At 38.8% G+C, this 9,924-nt stretch overlaps 1 protein-coding gene across 2 annotated transcripts in view; it reads right to left on the bottom strand.

Moving 5' to 3' along the window:
• Nucleotides 1-1,557: 1,557 nt before the first annotated feature.
• SLC38A4 (solute carrier family 38 member 4) overlaps nt 1,558-9,924 on the bottom strand; it is a 33,100-nt gene continuing 24,733 nt past the window's right edge. For both annotated transcript variants that reach the window (XM_077178878.1, XM_054631646.2), the window contains exons 12-16: nt 9,009-9,109; nt 7,907-8,031; nt 5,187-5,331; nt 4,117-4,214; nt 1,558-2,840 (exon numbers count right to left, since the gene is read on the bottom strand). In XM_077178878.1, coding sequence (XP_077034993.1) covers nt 2,739-2,840; nt 4,117-4,214; nt 5,187-5,331; nt 7,907-8,031; nt 9,009-9,109 — 571 coding nt within the window. In that variant the 3' untranslated portion in view covers nt 1,558-2,738. The remainder of the gene's footprint in view (nt 2,841-4,116; nt 4,215-5,186; nt 5,332-7,906; nt 8,032-9,008; nt 9,110-9,924) is intronic.

Below are 9,924 nucleotides of genomic sequence, written 5' to 3'. Positions count from 1 at the left end.
CAAAGAATGAGGCATTCAATATCTCACAGATAACCCCACTTTTAACACCAGCCATTCACCATACCCGATGACATCAATGCAGCTCTATGAATAGACAGAAAACAGGGAATTGCCAAAGGGTTGTTCTATGAAGGGACTGCCATCTTGCTCATCTGCCAATACATGGATACACAAATTTCTCTCTTAAAAGGGAATGAAGTTTTAGCAATACCTGTGTTAAGGCTACCACGTTGACCCTGCTTGGTTTTCAAACAAAAATTCTTCTCCTGCTAGACTAAAGCAGATGAAGAATAATCTGCTGTCTTCAAAAAATTCATTTATTATACATTCATGGATGGTCTAATAACAAAAATCCTCACCAAGCCTTTTGTCAACATTGCAAAATGAAGAAACTCCAACAACCAGCATTCTCAGCAGTGCTAATAGTGAGCAATATTGCCCTTACTCTCAGAGTGTGCAGCAGCAGCATATCACTGTGACCAACATATTTTAACTCAAAACCTCAACATTTTACAGCCCCTCTACCCCTGTCTTTTTTTTTTTTTCATAAAAAGGCAATGAGTTATGCCATAGTTCTGTTACTTTTCTTGAGGTCATCTGTTTATTTTGGGTGGACTATGTGAATTCCTAAGTCTCTACACTCAGCTGTAGTTACAATACATGTTTTAACTCTGAAGTAAAGATACACTTACAATTTCATACATACAACTCTCAGTAATAGTAACAGGAAGAGAGGTACGGTGGTGTTTTACTATTAATTCTGGTCCATGTTAAAGTTCTCTTCAATAATAAAGCAACATTATTTATATTTATCTGCTTAAACTAAAAATATTATTGGCACTATTTTCTTTAAAAAATGCAGAGCCAGACTTAGCATTCATAAGAGGGTGTTTCCCAGTATATTAAGGATACAGCACTTGAGTGAGCATATAATACTGCTCAGAAAGGTAGCATTTAACATGAAATATATATATTCCTTTCCAGTTATTCTGTAAGTATACACAATTTATGCACATACAGACACACAAACAAACAGAACTTTGTGTGAAGGAAAGGTGGGAGCACAGACAACTTTTGAGTACTTCACAGCCTTCTGAATCTGCAGGTTTTTGACTAAAATCTGTTTACTCAACAGATTTCCGAGTCAGAAAATGAAAACTCCTTTTACATGAGCTTGGATTTGTGTGTGATAAACCCAACAGTGGCACCTTCCCACTCCTTCCCTCCACTAAGGAGTCAGCAAGACCCCTCTGGCTGATTTTCCCTGGTGTGTGCAGCGAGCATATGTAGTGAGTACTCCACAACACAGCCCAATTCATGATTTGACTGTTAATTAAACATGAACGTAGCATGGAATGCAATGCTTTTTTTCTTGTCTTGCACAGCTGCATAGCTCAATACACTTGAGATTGTCAATAATGCTGTTACCCTTGCATGACTTAACCATACAGGATGTTGTTAAATGCTGATGTATGCATAGACAAGATGAGGTCCAGCAATTGAGCAAGTATTCAAATTTGTGGTGTACAATGGCAACACAAAACTTCAAGACATGCATTAAGAATTCTCAAGAGGAAAACATCTTGAAATTTATTATAACGTAAGTAGTAAACATATGAATGTGTTTTTACACAGGTAGCAGTTAGGGCTTGCTACCGGTATCTTTCAGCCACTGGTGAATAAAAACAGACCTTTTACAAACCCACCAATTTAATATGTTTCCTTCAAAATAATATTAAGTGTGTGGCTATGAAAACAGAATGACACATAAAAAAATTAAAAATCATATACCACAGGATAACATTTTTATGACTAGAGGAAAACAAAAAATTATGTACATAAATACATATATTTTTATATATAGCAAATTACAGTTTCCTGCACTGAACATTTATCAAATACACAAGTACTGAACAATACTGGATAGGGTGCTTTGTCACACCTTGTGGTCTCCTTAAATTCCTGTGAGAGTGGAAGACAAGTTTTTATGGAGGATACAACTTGTTCAGTGATGTAAGCTCACACAATAATTAAAAATTAAAGGAAAAAAAAAACCTACTGCAGAAATGACTGATATTTCCAGCACAGGCGTCTTTAAAAACAAAATGAGAATACTCTACTGTTCTTCAAGCCCCAACAGAGAATCTGTGTCAGAGAGCTTTATTCTGTACAACAGCTGGGTCATGAATCTGGGCAACAAATCTAACACTCAGCTTTGTCCACTGGCTTGTCAAAGCCAATGTCTTTCTGATAGGCAGGTCAGTCTATCAGGCACAGAGCAGAGGAATCACCTTCCAGATCATCTCAGAAACCATAGCCTTTCTCTTGGACCTGGGCAGCCACTCCCATGACCTTCAGATTGAAAATGAGGCACTGGCTGGTTTTCTGGCCATTACCTTCCCAAGGTTACTATCATCATAGGAGATTTTGAAAGGGGTGACACCAAGCTATTTTTGAGGACTATATACAGAGTTATTTTGGTTTTGAAAACAGAAAGCATTCCCACCACACTTTTCATTTCACCTGGCCAGAAATGCTAAGCTCAGGTTCCTAAAGCATAAATAACAATCCTTATTGACAAGGATGATGTAGACTCCGTTGGGTTCTTGTGACCCTACCAGAAACTGTCTTCAAAGTACTGCAGTTACTAGCTAGGAATAACAATCCCATTCAGATGTTCTTCAGAGCACACAATACAAATATCTGTGTTATAAAAAGCACTTGGTTGTCTTCACAGGTTAATGATGTCTTGAACTTGGGGGATTGTAAATCCAGTCCATTACAATAAGAGTCATACTCACAAGCATGAAGATTATGCCAACTATGAGGAAAATTAGAGCCTGCAATTGGAAAATGAAATTTAATTAATAAAGCAAGTGACTTAGAGGAGGTAGCTCATAGATTGCCTCACTGGATCTGCATTACTGTAATACCCATGGCCTAAGTTTGCCTTATTCTATGTGACTAAAGCCCAAGTTATGTTGTACAGGGATACATGAATCAGAGTTCGTCCTGTGTAAATATCAGTCCAAGAGAGATCTGAAAACAACCCACTTTGGTACTGTGAACAATAATAAAAAAATATAACAAAGAAACAGCTTTGTTTTTTATGGTTAAAAAATGACAGATTTTCAGTCAATGGTCATAGTCTCCAGAATTAAGCACAACTTCAGAGTTAATCTGTTGAATCCTTACTAGACAAACAGGTAAGCCCATATCTCTTATCTGACAGTGTTTCTGTAAACATTCAAGTGATTCAGATGCTGGTAGTTACCCTTTGCTTTAGTGGAGCTTTAGTTTAGCATAATCTGTCCACACTTAACCATACTCTGTCTTTGTAAAATAAAGATGAATATTGTATGTGATCTCAGTGCAAGATGTGAAATTCTAGATATGCCTAACACAGAGCAACATGAAGAGTGAACAAAGACACATGAAAAAATATTCACAGTCTCTCTACAATAACAGCTGGAAAAAAAATTGTAGAAATAATTTCATCATAATAAATTTATTTTATTCTAGAAGTATGTATCAGTTACACTCACCTGACTTTTGTGATAGTTAAATCTGTGGACAGTTATTGATGTTCAGGATGAAAGGCATTGCAGTGGCAGTCCAGCATGACATAGACACATGCTGTGCATAAATGATAGACCTTCATATAAGGGCTGTGGATCTGTCTCAGAGGAGAGCTCGCTATTACTTATTTATCTCTGCAGTGCAACTTCCTTCTTAACCTTGACCTCAAATCTTCCTGTTAATCCACAGTGGTCTTCTAGCATGAACCAACAACTTCTTATAGACTGTCTTGGTGTTATTTATGCAAATGCAGGTGTTAACTGGAGTTTAGATCAGATTAAGTAAATCTCTTTTTCTAGTGGTTTAAGACACACTTTATCCTAAATACTTAGGTGACAGTCAGGAGCAGTAGGCCTCTAAAGACTTTGTCTTGAAGAGCCTCAGATGAATCCCACTGCTCAACCTGTATTTTGAGTGAGACACTACCATTCAGGAGCAAGTGGCAGATGTTGCAAGTCAATGGTCTGAGTGTTAATGAAGAGTGGAAATCACACACCCTCCCACCCTTTCTTTTGCAATTGGCCCCAGTTCTCTTACCCCAATCTTCTGAGGAGACCTCAGGGGTTCCTTCTTAACAATTCTCAGGTAGAAGGCACCAGGGAGGATGAAAATCAACATCGTAGCAGAAGAGGCTCCTGGAAGAGAGAGCAGAGCTGAGTGCTGCACCGTTTGACAGAAAAGCAGAGTGGTGCACCTGCAAGAGAGAGCCTGTGGGGAGGCAGCTGCCATTCTGAGCCCAACTGTACAAAGGGCTCTCTCTGCAGACTACATTCATGGAGAGCTGTGGATGCCCGAACACTCATTTGGGTGCTTGGGGCCTGAAGAGACACTTGTTACTGGGAGGGTTTTTTCAAAGTGGTCTGGCTGCCTGTGGTGGAGATGTCTGCATGTCAGCTGAAGCCTGTGCTGTCAGGTGAAGCAAGGACAAATGGACATTCCCAGGGTAGGATGACCCTGGAAAGCAGGTGTTGAATAGAGTGGATGATCTGTGCCTAAGAAGTGTCGACTCCTCTCTGCGCAGCAGGGTCCAGCATGAAGACCTGGGTATAAAAGGCAGGGAGGAGCAAACCAGCTGCAGAAACCCCATTGAGATACCTTTCTCAAGGGATCTGCATCCCTGAGTCCTCAAGCACTTCAGAGCATGGAGACTCTTCATGGAGCTCTTTGGTCAGAGGCCAAAACTGACCAAAAGAAAGTGGTAGGGAGAGACTGTTAATGCCAAATGAAATGTGTCACTTTTCTTCTTTTTCTAGCACAACACTTTGGAAGTCAATACATTTTTTCATGCTATAGTTGCTTGAAAACCAAAGCTGATTTCCCTCTCCTCCACATATATTAAATTCCCTTTTGGTCAAAAAGGGAATTCCTTACCAGTTTTTATGTCGGGATTATTGGATTCCTTGTGCCTCATGCAAAGTAACAACAAAATTGGGTAGCTTATAGCTTTGTCTGTCAGCTGTTTGGGAATCCTTACATCCCCTTTAAATTCAATTTGTGTTTATATTACTCTACTGTAAGACTCAAACAGAGATTGACTTTCAGTCCATGAATGTAAATATGTTGTAGAAGGGACAATAGAGTCAACAAAAAGTATTTATGAAACCTACCGATAAATCCAAAAATGTCTTTAATAGTTGGGACAAAAATTACAAGCAGATCATTAAAAGCCAAAATTACTGCTGCAATCAGAAAATGTCTTATCCAGCTGAATGGCCTTTTGGGAAACAGCAATGCACTGATAGATGAACGAATCTGCAAGATGAAAGACAACAGGGAAAGTAAAGCAACAATTAATTTATCTTTGCTTTCAGTTAAAAAAAATCTATATTAGTTACATCTGTTGTGAGAAATTCTGACTGAAAAAATGAGTTTTCAGTCTTTGATTCCCATAATATAGTCTCATTTGATTCCCATAATATAACCTCATTCTGTAGGTTTTTGAGAACTGGGTTCACAGTTTAATGCAGAAACTCAAATATTTGCAGTGTAGGAGAAAGTCAAGTAAATAGGGTGTAAAATCAGGGACATGAAATCTGTTCAACTGAAAGATGCTAATATCAGCAAAAAAAATCCTCAAAGAGCGTCTCCACTATAAGTACTAATCAACAGGCAAAAAAAGAGCATGTGTGAAATATGATTTGCTGTATTCCTAAACCTGATGAAAATCCCACAAGAATTCTGTCATTTACTTTTCTGAGAGATAGAGGAAGCTGTTGTACTTAATCATCAAATATACATAGCTGAAAAGTAAAGCATATTTTTCAATGCCACTTGGAAATTATAACCCTAAAACCTATTGCAGAGGATTCTTTTTTGCTTCACTGACTTTCTCACACATCATGGATTTTTTTTGCTTTTACAACATAAAAGATGGTAAGTAGAAAAAAAGGCCAAAAGCAAATCCATTTGGTAGCTCGAGATGATGCTATTCTCAAGTACCAAAATTAACTTAAAAGTTGGTATTTAGAAATGGAACAAAAATATTTTTACACTCCAAAAACTCCAAATGCACTTCTGTTTGGTTGTTTTAAAGTAACATATAACTGCTTGCAGGTGAGTTTGGCAATTAAATAAATATATGGGGTTCTCTCAGTGTAGTACATCACTTGAAAACACACCATGAGTTTTGTATTTTATGTTTTTCAGGTTGATGTAAACCAACACTAGGAAGAGGGAGGCAAATTTAAAATGTTTTGTTCAGTTTTTGAGTTGGTGTAAGATAGGTTTATTACACAAAAAAAAATTCTGCCTGCATTCCTGTGAGCTTACTGTCAGCATATTGAGCATTATTCCTTTTGTGATAGAGTCCTTAAAAAGAAGTTATCAAGCTGAAGTTTTACAGTAACTAATGGTATATAGATCTCTATTTAACTTATTTTTCTGGCAATGCAATGACTTTTTTTTTAAATAGAAGACTCTGACTACTTTAAGAAAATACAAATGGGATGATTAATTTAAAAAAGTAGTTCATATAATTATACTGCTTATTTGAAGGAGTAAGATCTGCTGAGATAGCTGTCCTGATAGAATGTGTAAAGCTCTTTGATATTCTGGTTTACAAGAAAAAGATACTTCCTCAAGAGTAATTTTAATGGAAAAATCAGTGTTGTGGTTTGTAACTGCTAACTATTCAAATATAAAAATGATTATACAGAAATCTAAAAATACAAAATGCTACACCTGACAGACAGGTTTCTTCAATGCCCTTAGCTTGTTTTCCCATGAAGACTGATCAATTTGTTAAAAATAATTTAAACATTTAGCCACTGGTTTGAACATGATTTTTAAGGCAGAGCACTGGAGCTCTCCAAGCTAGAATGACTGGTCAGTCAGGGTGCTATATACCTGTTTTTTTAATTTTAGTAGGCAACATTGAGCAGTGATCACTGCACTTAGGCATTTTTCAGCAAGCCTGGAAACAGTACCTACGCAGAGTGTGTGTTACATCCAGGACAACAGAGCAACAGGACCCCCTGGTTACTCAGATGGGAACACTGTGCTGTGATGCAGCTTGCTGGGAGCCCTCCTGCAGCATGATGCTGGCCTTGTACATGCTGTACTCATGAGACACCAGCCTCCCAATACCAGATTATGAGGATCAGCTATTTTCTCTTCTGCTGCCTGGCAGCTCAGGGAAGACATGAGGCTCAGTCTTATACATTCAGGAGCCTGGAGCTCTGCCCACTGGGGGGATTGGTCCCTGAGGAGGGTCAGTCCCTCTGCAGAGCAATTTGTTAGCTGTGTCTTTCTGTCCCTGCTACTGTGGTTATTGTGTTTTTCCCACTGAAGGGCACACAGAAGTTCCAAACTTTCTTGGACAACTGACTGTGCAGCTCTTCTATACTTTTTTCTGGCATTTAGTTTCCGCACCTGTCCACAAACTCAAGCCTGTAAAGTGAGCAAAGGGCCCTCTGTCCCTGTATTTCAGCAGCCCAGTGTGGAAGTCCTGCACAATGTGTGACCTGAGTTTCATGTGTCTGTCCTAAGTTTGGATGCTATAGTAGGTGCCTGTGTCTGTATTAGGAAATCTCATAAGTGGTTTCAGTATATCTCCAAGACTTTGGTACTTAGGACTGCTCTGACAAATAAAGTACAGAAAGACCCAGGGAGACAGACAAGTAATTCCTGATATATTTATAAAGACTGATTTATTTCAGTCTTTCAAATTTTGCAACCCTAAATGCCTAAGGTCCATGCTTTGGTCAAATGAGAAAACAGACCTCTCTAAATAAAAAGCTCAGGCTTACTTTTCTTCAGTGTTAAAATCTGTGCTGATCACATTCAGTCAGTGAATATGGGTTACCCTGATTTCAGCTCTGTTACTTACAGGGAAAAGGACAAGGGGCACGGTCAGGGTCACAGCCACCAGCACTGCCAGGCGAACTGACAGCAAAAGGGTGTCAAATGTGTACACTTTAGTGTATGTGTGAAGAAGCTCATCTTCAACTTCGCCTACGAAAAGGAAACAAAAAGGAGTTAAATCACTTAAGCAGTACCTTGCACATTTAAAAGGATCTTTGTACTGCAGCCAGATAAGAGATAAGATTAACTTTAGCCCAGCTGCTGCCATTAGATACAAGTTATGGGCTAGACATGAAAAAGGAATTTTCCCACTGTGACTGATACTAGTTCATCATTCAAAGATGATGAGGGTAATGCAGCTCTGAGGTGATGCTTTGTACTCTAGCATCTTTGACATGACTTTGAGAAAATCATTAAGTGGATGTACAACCTGAAGTGAAGATAATTTCTGTGATACGAAACAACTCACTGAACTGTTACTGAACTGGTAACAGCTCCTTTTGACCTCCACCCAGATGTCTCAGCTCTCAAGCAGAGCCCTCTTGCCTCAGTGATGGGGAGCAGAGTGTGCTGTATCATTCACTTCTCTGCTGTATGGAGGGACTAACAAGGTAAAAAGAGGTGGCGTTTGCACAAAATGGTGTGCTAATAGAGGGACTACTCTGTTTGCCCATCGGTTAGTTTAGCTCATCCAGATTTTTTTTACACTAGAATGATTTGCACCTGTTTTTCAGCATAGATGAAACTGAACTAGTGGCGTCAGAGACAGATTGGATAGCACTTAATAGTGTCATGTAAAACTGTTGAGCACTGGACTATTTTTAGTATTCTTGGCCTTTGCCAAGAGTCAAGTTTACAGCAGCTTCTTGTCTGAGTTCACAAAGTCAAGTGAAACAAAACTGGCCCCCCAGTAGGTGCCTTGGAGTCTCCACAGGTGAGGCCTGACAGTTGACCAAGTCCCACAGTTCACTCAGAAGGTTACACACTGTGTATTATAATCGAATGTTGCTTAGACTTGGATTCAGACCCCCAGAAAATGCATTAATACTCGAGTCTTTGTGATAGAACCAGCCCGCCTGCACTAAAAAGTGAGGGAAAATTCTGCAGAGAACAGTGTTTTGACCTACCATAGAAGGTAAGATATCCAAAGAGGGCAGCCAGAAGATACATGATAAGCATGCCAGTGATGGAGATGTTTGAGACATTCTGCATCCGCTTTCGGGAGCGACTGAAGTACAAAAGAAAGAGAGTAACAGTCCTATAAAGCCTCTATTTGTACAAGAAGTGCTCTGAAGGGTCTTGGCTCTCTGACACACCCTCACCAGACAGAAATTTCATAGCAACTATATTGGTTACATAGAGCTCTTGATGCTTTACAACTCTGTGCAGAGCAGCACGGATTTATAAAATATGTTGAAACTGCATTTCTAGTGCTTTTTCTGTGGCAACATAAAAATGTGCCACATTATTTTGTATATCACTATTTGTTAAATGTCAATCTCAAAAGGTATATTTTAGATTAAAAAAAATGGAGGGATGAGAATTACAGGTCTGTTGACAATGATAGACAAGAGTTTTCAGCCAACTCTATATGAACATACCCTTATATCTACATAGGGCTGTTCTGCAGGTTCAAGAACCCCTTGCAGATCACATCCTTCCTTCATAAATCCTTTGGTTAAAGAAAATCTTCATCATATAGGACCTGCAAGCATTTTCCCAAGTCATATTAGAATTTTTATGTCTTCTGAGGTTAAACCTACTGAAACAGGAGGTAATGGTTCTTAGCCTCCTTAAGTTTTGCAACACACTCCCCTGTAATGCAATTTTTGCTGTTCAGCAAATGCCTTTTATTAGCCCTTCCCAGCTATTAACTCTGTGCTGTTTTAAGCAAGTATATTGGATTTTTGATATTTGTTAAGCAAAACAGGCTAAGTGAAGAGCCTACCTAAGACACCCAAACCAATAGCATCCGAAGAAACTTTAGGAGTAAGCGCAACTGACACAGACACAGACCACATTTAGGTATTATTAGAAACCAGA

Source organism: Agelaius phoeniceus, chromosome 5 (assembly GCF_051311805.1).
Source record: "Agelaius phoeniceus isolate bAgePho1 chromosome 5, bAgePho1.hap1, whole genome shotgun sequence".
Classification (NCBI taxonomy): domain Eukaryota; kingdom Metazoa; phylum Chordata; class Aves; order Passeriformes; family Icteridae; genus Agelaius; species Agelaius phoeniceus.
Note: the sequence above shows the minus strand (reverse complement) of the source record. Positions and strands in the feature narration are given on the sequence as shown.